The sequence below is a fragment of the Nilaparvata lugens genome, chromosome 8, assembly GCF_014356525.2.
Source record: "Nilaparvata lugens isolate BPH chromosome 8, ASM1435652v1, whole genome shotgun sequence".
NCBI classification, from domain to species: Eukaryota; Metazoa; Arthropoda; class Insecta; order Hemiptera; family Delphacidae; genus Nilaparvata; species Nilaparvata lugens.
This window is the reverse complement of record NC_052511.1, coordinates 25,521,104-25,539,842: the sequence shown is the minus strand read 5'-3', so window position 1 is coordinate 25,539,842 and position 18,739 is coordinate 25,521,104. Positions and strand designations below refer to the sequence as shown.

Genomic DNA, 18,739 nt, shown 5'->3' with positions numbered 1-18,739 from the left:
ACCGTAGCCCAAGTATTATTCAGGTGTATATACTACTATACCGTAGGCTACTTAAACAAGATTCTATAGCACTTTTAGTTTTATCCATGAACATAATATCACCAAAGTTTATTAAGATTGCATGTGAAACATACCCGACACATTGCTATATCATTTTTTGGAGGCAGGCTGTTTTCGTAATTATCATGAATGTATATCTTATCTACGGTGAACACATCTCTATTTGGATCATATTCCTCCACGTTGGTAACACCGCAAAGTATCCTGAATTTTTCAGGGGTCTCTCTGCAAAACAATATCCATCCATACATTTATTTAATCAATGTAAACATGTAATCAATTGTACATTTATGTACAATAGAATTTCATAGAACTAAATAGGCTATAATAATACTATATCCAATGTAATATGAATATTTCGAGAATGTTCAACTCAGAAATTATCGTTATTATTTAAATTTTTTTGTGTGTAATTGTGTTGAGAAGATAGTGGTTTCCATTCATTTTGAATTTTATTAAATGAAATAATTCTTGAGGGCATATATTGCATAATATGCTGGAATACTGCAAGCTGGCCTGGTTTCACAAAAACCAGTTGAATTTTAATTCAACGTGATTAATTTTACGAGAACTAATAATTTCTTGAAAAGAAGGGTTCTCTGATTGGCTCTCCTGAAATTAATCACGATTGGAATTCAACCGGCTCCTGTGCAACCAGCACTCATAATTGAACGAGCGTCTGCGAGTTTTCACTTTCGACTTACTGAAGACCAAAGTCGTTGTCCGTCTATTTGTATGTTCTACAATAACTTTAGAAAGAATTGATCAATCAGCTTCAAATTTTGAACAAGTATTCTTCGAACCTTTCACAGGTCAAGTTCGTTGAACAACAAAATTGACTCAGCACTTCTTTTTTCCTTTTTCAGTACCTATATTAAATAACATTGGAAGCGCATGAGAAAAATTTTTATGATTAATCATAATATCATTTAGTCAGCTGAAGAATTCATTGCATGCAATTACTACAGTTTTCTATTCATTCATTCGTAACATCAGCTGAGGCTATTTGTGACCTACCTATCACACGCGCTGACACATGGTTTCAGCTGGTGACAACATAATCTACAAGTTTTACACCAACAAAATGATACAGGTTGATAATATGAATGTGTGGTATTCGCCATCTATTTCCAAGTAGTTATTTATTTGAAAGTGATCAGTAACTAGCAGTTCGTAATGGAAAGAAACATTGAAGAGTATTTTATTTTCTCTTGAAACTCTGTATCGAAATCATGTGTCACATGACCACCTTCTCATTTCAAAAAATGAATCTAGATTCATATGAGGGTCAAAGATGTTGAAGCAACAGAGAAATATTCGAAGAGTCATTTATCATTCAAATTAGGATCCCCAATGAAGCCTACTGTTGAATTTTGCCATGTAAGAGAAATATTTAGCTGTTTTCATAATTTTCATCAACCTTGTATAATTAAAAGTTGTCGGCTTGAAATATTATAATACAACAGTTCTTGAACGAGTTCTTCAACCCAGGGGGTCACTAGTATTATTAGCAGTCAGCTGGTTATTCATTAGAATACCATTAGGTACCTACCTAGAATGGATTATCTCGAAAGCGGCTGTATAGATATTGATTGAATTTGAAATATAGTAGGTTCGTGATACAAAAATTCTCTCGGAACAGTTTTCAATTCTGGGAAAACTCGCTAGAGGTCCTTGAGAGCAATTCGTTCTCCAAGTAGCAGCTGATCGACAGCGAATTCTCCATATTAGTCTATTGAGAACGCGACATAGAGGCCAGGTTGCACAAAAGCCGATTGTATTGTAATCGTGATTAATTTTACGAAGTCCAATATTGGAGAAACCGTTTTTTTTATTCGAAAAAAGCCTTCTCTGATTGGTTCTCGTGGAATTAATCACGATTAAAATTCAACTGGCTATTGCGCAACCGGCACAGAGAGTGTGAGCAAGTAAAAAAGATTATAACAGATCATGTTGCGTTATCAAATAAGGCAACTTTATTCAAAAAATATACATGATAATTGAAGGAATATCTGGAAATATAGTTACAGAAAGTAACCGGATGATAACAAAGCAAATTTCAAATATCAAACTTACATTCAGTCCAGTCACTATAATACATTGGTGCTTGCAATATATATATATATATATATATATATATATATATATATATATATATATATATATTGTAATTCTGATATTTTAATCTATTCTTTGGATAGCCTACATAGGAGAAGTCGAGAGCCAATTTTTTCATGCAAAATTTCCTTGTGCTAAATACAGTGCCACAAAACCTCACATTTTAGTTTCATTTTCAAGTTATCAGGCTATTTCCGCAAAATCCAGTGATCGGACTGAAACACTCTTTCCTTTTTTAGATAATAAAATTTAGAATAAAATCAAATCATTCAGAGCTCTCCATTTTCATTGAGTACCAAGTTAAAATTTCCCAATAGTGTGTAATTTTGAGAAAAAAATTAACTTCGATAAATTTCAGTTTTTTATAAACAATATCTTCCGATTGTCACCATTAAAAAAGTATAATAATATTGAGAATCCGCTGAGCATGATTTCGTGCTATACAAACTGAGACAAGGTAGAGTACTATATCTCATATAGACTTCCAGGAACACCTCATAACAATACTCCTTGTACCGTATTTCAAAAACACCTCATTTTTAGCTCCAACCATCATCAATACCTTCATTATTCTCACATTAAGATTGAGATTTCACACAATGATAGTTCATGAGCTCATGTGGTATAGTGTGGTACCTAATTTTAATAATGTAGTGCTGATATATTTTTCATAGTAATGTTCTACTTCTTATTTGAACTGTACAACATCCAATTGATTCTTGATATAAACTTTTTCTATCATCAACACATTTTAGTAATTGAATGACAAACGACATAAATACTAAAAACCTAATTTGCTTGGAGCGTTTGGCTTGTGCTGGAACGTAAGCGATCCGAAATAGAATTCATGCAATAAATTTAAAAATGGTCTTCAAAATTCAATTAATATTATTACAATGAAAAATATTTTCAAGATTATGGGGCTACAGTAGATCAAAATATTCTGTTTGCTATTTCTGAACTTCCCACATCCAGCAATATTTTTTTCAATTATTTACTCGCTACAGTAGCGCAACGTATAGTAACTATAGTGCGGTCCACGTTATAATGACAGTATTAGATCAATTTTGGTTTTGCTATCCTAGTTTAGGGGGCGCGACAGTCGAGACCAACGACATTCGAGGCCTACGACCGTAGAGGACTGTTTTACAGTCCTCTACGGTCGTAAGCCTCGACTGTCGGGAGTGTACGAAAATTAGAGTGGCCTCAACTGTCGCCTAACGCAGGCGACATTTGAGGCCACTTTTTCAGGAGTCCTCTCCCGTCGTAGGTCTCGACTGTCGGAGCTGTACAAAAATTAGAGTGGCCTCAACTGTCGCCTAACGCAGGCGACATTTGAGGCCTCTTTTTCAGGAGTCCTCTACCGTCGCTGGCCTCGAATGTCGCTGGTCTCGACTGTCGGGCCTGTACAAAAATTAGAGACTCGCTTGCAGCAGGCGACAGTTGAGGACACATCCTACTGCGATTCCAGACAAAATACATTTTATAATGATTATAACTTCTGATTTGTTGAAAACTAAATAATGAAAACTTCCTTCATAAAAAAACCATATGAACGTTGAAGGTAGATAGTGCTTATCCTTGAAGGATTTTCAGAACGATCATCTTTGTGAAGAATTACAGCTTAATCAGTCAAGTATTTCAAGCGTGATGAGCTCACATACAAACAGACAGAAAGACAGACACCATCTCGTCTTATAGATGGATAGAAGATAGATAAATATTTATATTTGTCAATGAAGGAGGCATAATGCAGTAGTAATGGATTCCCATTACTTAAAAATATGTTTAGGGACCATCATCCAAGTACTGGAATGTATATGACTTGACCACCTTTGTTGACAAAACTCAATTGGAGGAGTCCTCTTTTTCAGGAGTCCTCTGCCGTCGCAGGTCTCGACTGTCGGGGCTGTACAAAAATTAGAGTGGCCTCAACTGTCGCCTAACGCAGGCGACATTTGAGGCCACTTTTTCATGAGTCCTCTACCGTCGCTGGCCTCGAATGTCGAATGGATTTTCATTTCCTAAAAAATCAGGTATTGAATGAATACGATATGAGTATCAATGATTGTTAAAATTAGCTTAGGGTGAAATTTCAAGACCGAATCCTCAAGGATATCCCGAGAGGTTTCAGACTAAACCATGAAGATGACAAATCTTGTGAACTAGAGTTGATGTATCTTTCTAGTCACAACCTGACTTCAATTATTCGAACGACTGTTACTTGAATACCACAAGTCCAAAATTGCTGTGAATTCCAGTTAGTAACTGTTGAAATATTGGAACAATAGATCCAGATAAAATTGTAGTCACTTTAGAAGCTCTTTTTGTGCTCTACAATCTGAGATCAGGTATAGCGATCTTTCTCATATTCCAGGTACACCTGACAACAATGCTCCTTGTATTGTGAAAAACACCTAATTTTTAGCTTCAAGCATCATCACCAACTACATTGTCCTCACATTGATATTTCGCACAACGACATAAGTTCTTGAGATTATGTTCTATGAGAATCACCCGTAAGATACACTTCATCTCAGTATTTCCTAGTGGAGAGGCGCGCTTAAGGACACCTGAAGGATCAAAATTTCAAACACATAACTTTTGACACAATGCTCAGATTTCATCGTACTACACTCCATCCTTCTCGGTTCGTCACGGCGGTCCAAAATCATGCATAATAAGTCAAATTCGGTCGAGAAATGGAAAATTTATTGTTGAGTGTACTTAAGCCCATATTCCAATACACAGAAAATGGCCAATTTCTATATTCAAAGTTCATTTCTTGTGAAATACTCCTGATAAAATTTCCAAATCTAGTGAGAATGTGAAAATTGTCCCCCTCTACCCACTCCAATAAATAATACTTTCGATTCCAAAACAATTTGGAAGTTAAGATTTTAAAAATGGCGATTTCAGTTTTTACACTTTTTTTCGTAATTTTACTGTTGATCAAGAGTTTCTAAAACGAGTCTGATACATCATAGAAACTTACGATTGATTACAAAATGTAGATAAATTCATCCTCTACGAGCTCAGTTGCTTAAAATCCATCTTGAATCACTTTTCGCTATCATAGAACTGCCAAAACCGTTAACATGAGAAAAATATCTACAATTTCCGGATTTTTTTCAACAATCAAATCTCAATTTACGAACATATTCTTCCATGAATTGTTTACAGCAGATGAAATAGAAAATTCTATTGTACATTTCAAGATCATGTAATAATTTTTATAAGGGGTTACCGAGATACATAGCTTTGAATATAGAAATTGGCCGTTTCTTATGTATTGAATATGAATAAGTACCTACACTCAACAATAAATTTTCTATTTTTTGACCGAATTTGACTGTTGATGCATGATTTTGATCCGCCTTGGCGAGCCGAGAAGAATGAAGTGTTGTACGATGAAATCTGAGCATTGTGTCAAAAGTAAATTATAAGTGTTTGAAATTTTGATCCTTGAGGTGTCCTTAAGCGTGCCTCTACTAGGAAATACTGAAATTAAGTGCATCTAACGGGTGATTCTTACCCATGAACTTTATAAGCGAAATATCAATGTGAGGACAAAGTAGATGGTGATGATGGTTGAAGCTGAAAATTAGGTGTTTTCCACAATACAAGGAGCATTGTTATCAGGTGTACCTGGAAATTTATATGACATAGAGCGCTCTACCTGATCTCAGATTGTATAGCACAAAAATACGCCTAGAGAGATTTTGAAATATACATCTAAATTGTAACAATCGGAAGATATTGTTGATTAAAAACTAAAATTCATCAAAATTGTTTTTTTCTTCAAATTTTTCCCATTTTTGAAAAATTATAACAAACTACTCATTGGAGATAGAGAGTTCCGAGTGATCTCATTTTTCAGAATTATATAATCTGGGAGATATTTGGCAGAAATAGATGAAAACTGGAAAATGAGCCGAAAATACGAGATTTTTTGGGCTATCTTGTATCTAGCACAAGGAAATCTTGCATGAAGAAATTGATTCAGGACTTCTCTTACATACCCAAATAATATATTAAAAAATCAGAACTACAATATAAATTGCAAGCACACCCCCTTTTTTATGTCTATATTGACTGGACTAATAGTATCATCCATAAAAACGTAGGGCGATAAAAGATGTTTAAAAACATCGATGTTCAAAAACATCGATGTTTACTGCTCGATGTTTTTCACTTATTGATGTTAGGATGAAAAAAAATCGATGTTCAAAACATCGATGTTTTGTCTTTCGATACCCATCCCTAATATTGAGATGGCTGGTAGAAGGTTGGTAGCACTGGCTGCTACGAAAAGTTGGGTTGAAAATACAGTCTATAATTTATTTAAGTTTTGGATAGTTCCGTTTGAATTTCCTTCATGAGTCAGTTTTTCCTTTAAGTTTGTGCGCTGCTTGTCCTAGTGCATGGATATTTGTGAGGGAAGGGAGGAAATATTTTATGTATTCAACAGTGATTTATTTCTAACCTACAATTATTGAATAGCTGGAAAAGCCGGTCGTAGAGTGCCTGTTTGCTCGATTAGAACTTTGACTCTCCTGCGAAGAACATAGCAATTGAAATTTCCCTTGGCTTTGAGATAACAGGTGGTAGAATCTCAGTGCAGGGTTGAAAGTTCTGAAGTGATCAGAAGCTGTTCATAGGAATCCCCAGAGTGCAAGAGGTAACGCCTAGCGCTCAATTATTATGAACTTTGCCAATTAGGTTCTTAACTTCTTTGCTGAACAAACGACGGTTCACAAAAAAATTATGGTGAATGAGAGTTTTATATTGAATTGTCTCACAACATTCCATACTGACTCTTTTTGACCTGGAAATAAGATTGAAAACTGTTTAAAACTGAATAGATGTGTTTTCATAGTGATATACAACTTTGGTGATACAAAATACAGAACTGACAGGTTGATGCTTCTTACAACGTGTGAATTCCTCTCTGGGGAGACAATCCACTCAATGATCTTCTCGGTACGGTGATCGGATGGAGTGAGTTGTCAATTTACTTGACTTTATTTCTTATCAGGATAATAGCTTTCTGAACTCTATCAATTTTTCTCTATATTTAACTCATATCACTACATTTTAAAATATAGCTACTACTTATCATTGCGGCTCATTGAGGGGATGAAAGTTTTCAAGAATTAGTTTTAAATTTGTACATTCAGAAGTATTTTATTTGTCTTCTTTAATGGAAGTCAGAATTTTTAGACAGTATTAGCTATGCAAAACGCATATATAAAATTTCATGTAGTTTGCTGAGATGCTCACGGTCTTTTAGTGATAAGGTCTTTTAATAATCTGAACTGATAAAGACAAAGACCTTAAAGAGATATAGACCCACAATGCCTATGCCTTCCCAATGATAGCTCTTACTTGAAATTGAAGGCCGCCATTGGGGTATTTTAGCACGAGATATATATTATTTATTTGTAATACTATAGATCACAAAGGCATTGGTAGCATTGGTATGTAATAATCTTATGGGTTGCCCCCTCAATGGCGGATTTCAATTCCAAGTACGACACTAGCGCTTCATGTGAGTCTATGCATCTTCAAGGTCTTTGGATAAAGATCTAGTAATTACTAAGTAATATACTAATAGTAATATACTATAAGTAATATACTATTACTAGTAGTTCTGTGAACAGTAGACCTCACGCAGTATTCTCATCCACAAGTACCAGATGTGAACTGTTTTAAATGTTAACAACCCTTTTACTGCCAAGCACGAAACTATTCGTTTTTGAAAAGTATATCTGGACACACCAAGCCCGAATATATTCGTTTTCATCTTCGAGCTCACTGCGCCATCCACTTATATTTCCTTTGCCTTTATTCTATGATACAGACATAGTCTGTAGTGTTGCCAACATAATAAGCCAAGTCTCAACTGATTCCGATTTCATTCGACAAAGATATCTAGGTTTCAGTGAACAGCTGCAGTGAAGCACCATGTCCATGTGTGTGTGTAGCTTTGTTGTATGTTGTGACTCAAAAGTGAAGACTTGTTAGGCTACTGTTTGTGAAGTGATGTCAATTTGCGTTCGTTATGGGTAATTCAAGTAAAATTTATTATGAACATGAAATTCAAGCTTTTTTACTTAGCTCAGATTCTCAAATTAATGAAGTGGAACTGGAATTTTCCCGGGGTAGTGGCGATAGTGAAGAAGACAGTCAACCTTTTCCTCTTCCACTATTACTATTATAATATATCCTCTTATTATTCAACTAAGAAAAATACAGTGCAGTTGTATAAGAACATAGGTACATAAAGTGAAATAGGATATATACTGCTGCTTCATATAAAAATCTGGTGTGGCGCACTCACACAACTTTCCTTGCCGTTATCAAAATTGGTTACCTGACGCTATTGTTCCCATGCATCTCAAGTCTACTATTAAAGTTTGAGCCAGCTGGTGACAGGTCACTGACGCTGGAGACACACGAGGTCTGCTATCTCTTCATAGTGAATCATTTAATACAATCAACAGTTGCCAACAGTTTGTAATTATCACATTTTCTCGAATTTCGAGCTTATTTTTGATTTTAGGTGAAAATGTTACTGAACATTAATTGTACAGATTCTCATGCCCAATCTATTCCACTCGAAATTTTCTGTTGAAATTGTATCTGAAGCCTGATAATTGAGAATCTAAAATTAAACTTTGCATAGATGGGGCGGAGCTCCTGAAATTTTTACAGATATGGGACTTGTTGCAGTTGATAGAGCTTATCGATGACTATTTCAGGTAAGTATAACTTTAATCAAAATCATTGAGCCATTTTCCAGAAAATCGCGAAAAACCCTGTTTTTGACAACATTTTCGCCATCTTGAATCGCATTTCATTGAAATTGTTTGTGTCGGATCCTTATATTGTAAGGACCTTACATTCCAAATTTCAAGTCATTCCGTTAATTGGGAGATAAGATATCATGTACACAGACGCACAATCATACACACACACACACACACACACACACACACCACACACACACACACACACACACACACACACACATACAGACCAATACCCAAAAACCACTTTTTTGGACTCAGGGAACCTTGAAACGTATAGAAATTTAGAAATTGGGGTAACTTGATTTTTTTCGGAAAGCAATACTTTCCTTACCAATGGTAATAGGGCAAGGAAAGTAAAAAGTTACTGATGGATTCATTCCATGTCAACATTAATTTGGTCTGTCAGACACATTGAGCTCACATTCATATGGCAGGGAAAGGGTTAACAAACTCAGTTCACGTTTGAATTTGTATTTCATATGATACTGGCAGGATACCCGTGCTTCGCCACGGGAATTGAATGATCAGATTATTTTTGTAAAATATTTATAACCTGAATTCTACCAAAGCCGTTATGATCGTTTTTGAGATCCATCATACAAACGAAAATTGCTTACTGAATATAACTTGAATAATAAATTAATATAGTCTCGTCGGGTTGGCAGCTGTGGTCTGCAGAGTGAATTGTGGAAGTTTATGTGTCCAGGAAAAATCCAATTAAAAGTGTTTCAAGTGTAGTAAATCAGTATAAGTTGAACTATTCTCATATCTTGAGTTCTTTCTGAGCACGATGGAAGTATAAAAATAGTGTGGAATTCTGGTAGGACTTTGTTCTTAACATAAATGAGTTCAATATCTTGTTTTGAGGTTAAAAGCAAGTAGTTGGACGTAATCCCGAATATCAGTCGGGGAGGGAGCTGATTGGACTTTGAACTCCCTGCCACAACATTTGAATGAAAAATTTACCGGTAGTCCGAAGTCAACAGATGTCCTGTGTATGTACAAGCAACGGGTGTTCTGCGCAATAACGAGCTGTTATCTGCGGAGCCCCACAAAATAGTTTTGTTCGCTTATCAGCAATATTGTGCACCTCTCAAGCATCTATAGATATCACCTTTAAACGACTTTATAACTTTATGTTGTGTACGAATTTAATCTTGAATTGGATCCGATTAAATTTTACTTTGGAATATCATGCAAAACAATAATCCTAATTAACTATTCGTACTAAAGAGTAAATATTCTTCTGGACTATCATATAAAACAATAATTCTAGTTGATAAATACTCATCATTAATATTTAAAGTCGTTTCAGCCTATTTCTCATACTGTCGGATATATTGTACAAGTGTTGTTTTCACATTTAAGCAGTACATAAGTATTACCCCTACAATGGAAGACAAATTGGACAGAATATTGGAAAAATTGGGAAAATTAGATACACTGGAGGAGAAGGTAGGAGAAGTAATGGAACAGTACAAGAAGGAGATGGAACAAATGAAGGAGGAAATTGGCCAAATAAAACAGAACTTTATTAGCTTGGTAGAAGAAAATTTAGAAAAAGAAAGAAGATTTAATATATTAATTAATGGAATCAAGGATAGCAGTTTACAATCAATGTGTGAAGGAGTGATGGATGTTCTGCAGTTTTTGATCCCAGATGTGGACATTGGAAGTATAAGGGACATCTGGAAGACCAACAGGAAGAAGGAAAATTCACCAATTATTGTCAAACTAAATTCAATTATAGTCAAAAATAACATATTGAGAAACAAAATAAGACTCTCACAGTCAGAAAATTTTAAAATGGTGAGAATCAAAGGAGACCTATCTCTGGTCATCAGAGAAAAAAGGAAAAAGTTATTTGCACATATGACTCGTCTTAAAAAGGAAGGAAACCAAGTTAGGATGCTGAGAGATAAATTGAAGGTGGACGGAAAATTGTTATCTTTGGTAGAATTGGACAAACAAGGCAAAACTCCATCAGAAGGAAAAAGAGCGAGAAGTGAAGAGGCTTCACCACCTGGAAATAATGAAGTGAACAAAGAACCAACTGGGAATCGGAATGGTAGAAACGGAAATAAAGTACAGGAGAAAGGGGGATTAGAGAGATACTTCAGGAAGAGTACTGATGTAAATCCAACATGGAAACAGGCAAAAAAGAGAATAAATAAAGAGGAGGACAAGAATGAGACACAGAACAAATATGACACTAATAAAGAATAGCAATTACATGAAAACAAAAATAGGACTACAAGAGATGGATATATTTGTAAAAGCAAGATTTATGAAGATAGGAAATATTTTATTCTGGGAACACTCAATGTAAGAACGATGTTTGGAGAAGAGAGATTGATTGAATTTGAAGAGGCGTTAGATGGGCAGGAATGGCACATTATAGGACTTGCGGGAATTCGAAGAAGTTATGAAAGCATGGAAGAACGGAATAGCGGCCACTTATTCTGTCATTCTGCAGCCACCCGGGGACATAGAGGTACGGGATTCTTTGTTAACAAGAAGATGAAAAATTATATAACACAGTTTATAGGGATATCCGACAGAATGGTGATCCTGAGGCTAACGATAGGTAACATCAAATTATTGGTGATTCAAGTTCATGCTCCAACTTCGGACAGCGCAGAAGAGGAAGTCGATCTGTTCTACGACATGTTGGATAATCTATTGAGCTCAAAAACAACAGGAGAGAAAGTAATTATATTTGAAGACTTTAATGCAAGAATAGGAAAAAGCAGGCTTGGAGAGAACAGAAAAACGGAATCTACGGAGTTGGAGTTAGAAATGAGAGGGGAGAAAAACTGTTAGATTTCGCACTCTGCAATAATCTAAAGATAATGAACACGTTCTTTGAAGGTCAGTTAGCGGACAAATGGACATGGAAGTCTCCACTAGATACTGTACATGAAATAGATTTCTTTATAGTAGAAAAATCTAATAATTTGATAAAAAAGTTAGAGGTGCAAAAAAGGCTTGATTTCGATACTGACCATAGATTACTGATGGGAAAATTAATATTGCCAAAGAGGAGATATTTTATTAAGAGAAAGCAAATAAGAACAACCGATTTGAATGAGCAAGAGTTTGTCAGGAATCTGAAGAGAGAGACGAGTAACAGAGACCTCTCAGAGAACTGTTCAGTTGAGGAAATATATGAATAGTAAATTCGATTTCGGAAGCAGCAAGAAGTCTTAACAGAGTTGGTCAGCATGCTGCAAGAAGAAGCAAAAAATTATCTGAAGAGACAAAGCAGCTGATCAAAGAGCGAGAAAGATTGAATAGAATTTTAAACAAATCAGAAGAAGAAAAGAGGAAACATCAAGATCTCAGAAAAGAAGCTCGGAAAAGAATAAGGAAGGAAATGAAGAATTACGAGGAGAATGTAATTAGAACAATAATGGCCACTTCAGAGTCTACAAAAAGCATCCATAAACTGATAAGCAGTGTTAAGAAGAGATGGATACCAAAGTTGGACACAGAAGATGGAACATCAACAACGGAAAGAGGGAGGATATTAGAACAAGTTACATTGTTCTATGAGAAGCTCTATGAAGAAGGAAATGGAATGGATCATCAGACAGAAAGAAGGAACATTAGAGAAGAGGAGCCAGAACTTCGAGTGCCAGATATATTGGAGCAGGAAATAAAACAAGCCATCAAGCAACTGAAAAAGAACAAGGCGCCTGGGGATGATGACATTACAAATGAAATGATAATCTCTGGGTGGGATGTGTTAATGAGCACTATAAAATTACTTTTCAATAAAATACTGAAAGAGAAACGAGTGCCCTCAGCCTGGAAAAGAAGCAAAGTAATAATTCTATTTAAAAAAGGATCTCGCTCGAATATTAAAAATTATAGGCCAATCACTCTAACCTCGGCTCTGTACAAGATATTCGCCATCATAATCAAGAACAGAATAATCAACAAGATCTACGAAAGCCACCCCTCAGAACAGGCCAGATTTAGATCAGGTTACTCTACAGCGGTTGGCAGCCGTGAAGTGCTGTGGAAAACAGTCATCAAGACGTAGTCGTGATAATTTTAAAAATTTAAATTATTCAAGTGTTGATCAAACCGTTTTATGAACAAGTTAAGTATCCTCAGATCTGAGAGTGTCTAGTGTAGTGAAAATCTCGTTATTCGTGTCATTTAATAACGGTTTTCATGCATTAGGAAGTTTGCAAAAGTCAGTTTCTAGGTTAGATTGATCTAGTGAAATAAGAGGAATATGCACGTTGATGTAACGAAAGATGGACTTTGATCAACCTGCGTCAAACCTTGAGAGCTGAATTTACCAAACAAGCAAAGGAGGGAAGATTATAGTATACTGGAAACAATAATAAAAATAGTAGTACATGATAGGGCTAGCAGATAGGATAGAGAATCGCAGCAGCTGAACTGAGTGATACTTTGTTATCTGCCGTGACCTACCGCACTAAATTCACTGATAAGCATTATTCAATACATCTGTAACAGTAAATTAGAGTTCCCTCAATTCAAAACTGTCAATAATCTGAGATAATCCATTTTATAGTGTCTACCGGTGATTTTATTTCTTTTTACCGTTGAGTAAGGCAATCCAAACAGCTCGAAGCAATGTCTACTATTGAGGAGAAATTAGATCAAATATTAGGTAAAATGCAAAAACTGGATACTTTGGATAATAAGGTGGATACAATAAATAGTAATTTTCGGAAGGAAATAGAAGAAATCAAAACGGAAATTTTTCACATAAAACAAGAGAAGGCAAAGAAGGACACGCTCAATGATGTGAAAGAAAGAAAATTCAACCTGTTGCTGTTTGGAGTTCGAAGTGAAGAGTTTTTCGCTATGAATAAGGAGGTTATTGCAATTTTACAGTTTCTGGTTCCTGATACTAATGAAAATTCCATTAGAGACTTATGGAGAACGAGCAGGAATAAAGTAGGATCACCGGTTATTGTAAACCTAAATTCAATTGTAATTAAAAATTTGATATTGAAAGCAAAAAGAAAACTGCAAGAAAATGAAGGATTCAAAAGTATTCAAATAAAGGAAGATTTTACTCGTGAGATGAGGGCTATCAGAAAACAATTATTCCCACATCTAGTAAGTTTAAAATCAGAAGGAAGAAAAGTGATTATGATAGGAGACAAATTGAAAGTTGATGGGAGGGTTTTTTCCCTGGATGACCTGGAAAAGCAAGAGTCTAACTCCTCCAAGAGAGCAAGAAGCGAAGAGAAATCTCCAAAGCCGCAGGAAGAAATAACCAAGAGTTTCCATGATCGTCAGTCTGCAAAGAAAGGAAGAAAACTCAACAGAAATAACAGTTTAGATAGATTTGTCATGAAAAACACTGAGAAAAATAGAGAAGGGGAGAAGCTGAAGGAACCAAAAATTACAAATCAAGATGAGAATTCAGCAGGAATGGAGCAAACCTAAAACCAGAAAGAATAGCAAATTATGGGAACTAGGCCGCCAACCAACAAAATCCGAAAAAAGAATGATTGTAATAATTTAGAAGATGAGAGGAATAGCATTTCCCCAGGACGGTTGGTCACCGAGGGGAAAAATGACCAATACCCCCCAGGGTTAATTGTAGGTACTTTGAACGTTCGTACTCTCAGAACCGAAGATAGATTGTGTGAATTGGAGGAAGCACTAGAGAAGACAAATATTGATATTCTAGGAGTATCCGAAGTGAGAAGGAACTCTGAAAAAATCATACAAAGGAAAAGTGGATATATTTTCTATCACTATGGAGAAACGCAAGGCCAAAAAGGAGTGGGATTCATCATTAGAGAAAAACTGAAATCAAAAATAATTGAATTTAAAGGGATTACGGAGAGGCTGGCTATTTTGAGAATAAGAGTTGGGTGTTCAAAGATATTGAACATATATCAAGTTTATGCACCGACTGCAGAAGCAAAGAAAGAGGAACGTGAAGCATTCTACGAGCAGTTGTCCACAGCAATCAGACATGAAAAAAATAACTGGAAAAATACGGCAATAATTTTAGGAGATTTCAACGCTCAGGTCGGTCGACAAGAAGACAATGAAGCAAATGTAGTCGGTGAATATGGATATGGGAGAAGGAACGAAGTAGGTCAGTTGTTAGTCGATTTCTGTTTCCAGCATGGCTTGAGGGTAATCAACACTTTCTTCAAGAAAAGAGCTGGGGAAAAGTGGACTTGGATTTTCCTCAACCAGCAGACCAAAAATGAGATTGATTATGTGCTTACCGCTCAAAGTGGATTTATAAAACGGTTCGAAGTGACAGGGAAATTTCAATTCACAACGGATCATAGAATGTTAATAATCGAACTATCACAGGATTGGACAACAAGGAGACCAAGAACTGAATGGAATGGATCTATGAGCAGGACTCCAGTGATTGATGACAATGGTTTGAGGGAATTGGAAGACAGTATGCAATTGTTAAGTCAAACTCATCTTCAGGCTGACTTTCAAGAGAGTTATAATATATTAGAAAATGCTATAAGAAACACTTTTAGACTCTCACAGACCTCCAATTTTAGCAAAATATCACAGAATACACGGCAAACAATAGAAGCACGGGAGGACATGAAGCGAAGAAAACAGAAGAATACAAGAGAAAAATTAGAATACAATTTATTATGCAAAAAAGCTAGATTTGAAATTCGCAGAGATATCAAACGATTTGAAGACAATATTATCAACAGAATTTTAGAAACTGATGGCTCCACAAAGAAAATCAGGAAAACCCTTTCAAGTGGTGTAGAGTGGAATAGTGGTTTGAAAGACAAGACAGGCCGTATAGATAGGAAGAGAGATGGCATAATTGAGAAGGCATCAGTGTATTATGAGGAGTTGTTTAAAAGTTCCTGTAGTATAGCAACATATAATATCATTACTGCAGTAAATAGAGTACCCGATTTTCAAGAAAATGAATTATCAGATATTATAAAACGACTGAAGAACAATAAGATGGCAGGAATAGACAAAATTTCCAATGAAATGATAAAAGCTATTTCGACAAATATTTTGAGGGCTCTTGTTGATTGCTTCAATAGAATATTGGAAGAACAAAAAGTTCCATTACAATGGAAATTGGCGGACATAATACTCTTGTTCAAAAAAGGCGATATTTATAATATAAATAACTATCGACCAATTAGTATAACCTCTTGTATTGGAAAGTTATTTATGAAGGCTATGTCAGATCGCATCCTACCAAACCTAGTGATTCATCAGCCAGTTGAGCAAGCTGGATTCAGACGAGGTTTCTCAACAGTTGACAATCTACATATTATAAATCAATTAATAGAAAAATGCTCTGAATATCAAATTAAAGTTTATCTGGCCTTCATCGATTATAAAAAAGCTTTTGACAGCTTGAATCATAGTTTCCTGTTCAAATCTCTGCGTGATCAAGGTGTCCCTGAAGTATATCTGAATATTCTGAAGAATTACTACGAAAACAGCACTGCAAGAATACGTCTTGAAAAGTCAGGCAAATATTTCAAATTAAGTAGAGGAGTCAAGCAAGGGGATCCCTTGTCACCTATATTCTTCAATTCAGCTCTTCAGGAGGTGTTTAAACAGCTGAATTGGGAAAGGAGAGGAATTTCGATAAGAGGAGAATACTTGAATCACCTGCGTTTTGCCGATGATGTGGTACTGATTGGAAAGTCGCTGCAAGAATTGAAAGATATGATATGGGAACTGTCATTAGTGAGTAGAAAAGCCGGACTTGAAATCAGTCCTGAGAAGACCAGCCTCATGACAAACGCAACCAGAGGATTAATTGAGCTGGATGGAAAAGCTTTGAGTTGGGCGCAGGAAGTGATTTATCTTGGGCAGTGTTTTTCATTTGATGAAAGAGAAGTGAAGGAGATTAAACGAAGACGAGCTGCTGCTTGGAAAAAGTTCTGGTCTCTCAAGTGCATCATGAAAAATAAGGATGTCAGCTTAACGTCCAAAGCCAAGGTGCTTAGATCATGTGTGTTTCCTACTCTGACGTACGGTGCGCAAACATGGACATGCAAAGCGAGTACTATCGACGCAATTCGGAAGTCTCAAGTGTCAATGGAAAGAAGTATTTTAAATATTCACCGAATGCAGAGAATTCGCACCACTACAATAAAAAATAAAGTCAAGTTGGAAGATGTCACAAGTGTCATAAGGAAATTGAAGTGGAAATGGGCAGGCCATCTTTCTAGGCTACAAGATGGAAGATGGACAAGGAAAGTGACTGAATGGGAGCCGACGTGGCGACGGAGAAACGTTGGCAGGCCAAGGGCGAGGTGGAAGGACGACATTGTCAGAATAGCTGGAGGCAACTGGATGATAGCAGCAAGAGAGCGAGAGAGATGGCACAACCTGGGGGAGGCCTATGCTCGGTGACGGGCTTAGTTTCCAGAACAAAAACATAAAAAAGACTATTGAAGTGAAATAATTTTATTTAAAAATCATTTTGTATATTGAAGTGTCATTAACTTATTGTATGTTTTGGAACAAAAATAAAGGCTTTATTTATTTATTATTTATACTCTACAGCGGATCAATTACAAGCTGTGAACCAAATAATTGAGAAGAGCAATGAGTATAAGATGCCTTTGTACATAGGATTTTTAGATTTCCACAAAGCATTCGATAGCCTTAAGCACTGCGAAATTTGGAATGCACTACTGGAGGAGTCGGGTGTTGAAGTGGAAAACATTGAAGTATTGAAAAGCTTGTAAGAGAATAATGAAATGTACATCAAGTTGGAGCGAAGAGGAAGGAGTATTGGAGTGAGGAAAGGACTCAAGCAAGGATGTCCATTGTCACCATTCATCTTCAATTGCTGCTTGGACTATGCTTTTCGCCGTTTAAGTTGGGAGAGCAAAGGCTTGTGCATAAATGGCTATCAACTTACCAACTTAAGATTTGCAGATGATGTGATGTTAGTGGCAAAAAGTGCGGAAGAGATGTCTGATGAACTTATAGAAGCCAGCAAGAAAATTGGTCTGTGTCTGAATGCAGGCAAAATAAGAGTAATGACGAACTCAGACACGGAAAGAATTGATGTTACAGGTGGTAGAATAGAATATGTGAATGAGTATGAGTACTTGGGCCAACTGCTTTCTTTTGAGAACCGAACGGGAAAGGACGTGAGTTTGAGGATAAACAAGGGTTGGAAAAAATATTGGCCACTAAAGAAGATATTCAAGGGCGACTTTTCGAATGAATTGAAAGCCAAAGTGCTTCCGAAATGTGTTTATCCAGCTATATTATATGGTGCTCAGACTTGGTCCCTGATGGCTCAATCAGACAAGAGACTGGAGACAATGCAGAGGAAGATGATAAGGAGTATTTTGGGACTGTGACTGCTTCATAGAAGACGAAACACAGACTTACTGAAGCAGGTGAAGGTGAAATACCTTCAAAAAGAAGCTCACCTGATAAAATGGAGATGGGCCGACCATGTGGCAAGGATGACAGGAGAGCGATGGGCGAAAATATGCACGGAGTGGATACCACGAGATCGGGCCAGAGGGAGAGAACGTCCAGTGTGCCGATGGAGAGATGAGCTCACCCAAAGAGTTGGAGATATGTGGCCAACAATAGCCAGGGACAGAAAGAGATGGGAGGAAATCATCAAGAAATTGTAAATTTGTAAATAGTTATTGAAGTTACTGTCAAGCTGCCAGCACAAAATATCATTACCTCATATGAGAGGCTTTTGTTCTATTTAGAATGTCAATAAAGCTTTATTATTATTA

At 36.2% G+C, this 18,739-nt stretch overlaps 1 protein-coding gene across 1 annotated transcript in view; it reads right to left on the bottom strand.

The window, feature by feature from the left end:
* Nucleotides 1-18,739, bottom strand: part of LOC111046716 (trypsin-1) — a 72,390-nt gene that overhangs the window by 5,980 nt on the left and 47,671 nt on the right. Inside the window, exon 4 of the mRNA XM_039434326.1 lies at nt 135-285. Coding sequence (XP_039290260.1) covers nt 135-285 — 151 coding nt within the window. The remainder of the gene's footprint in view (nt 1-134; nt 286-18,739) is intronic.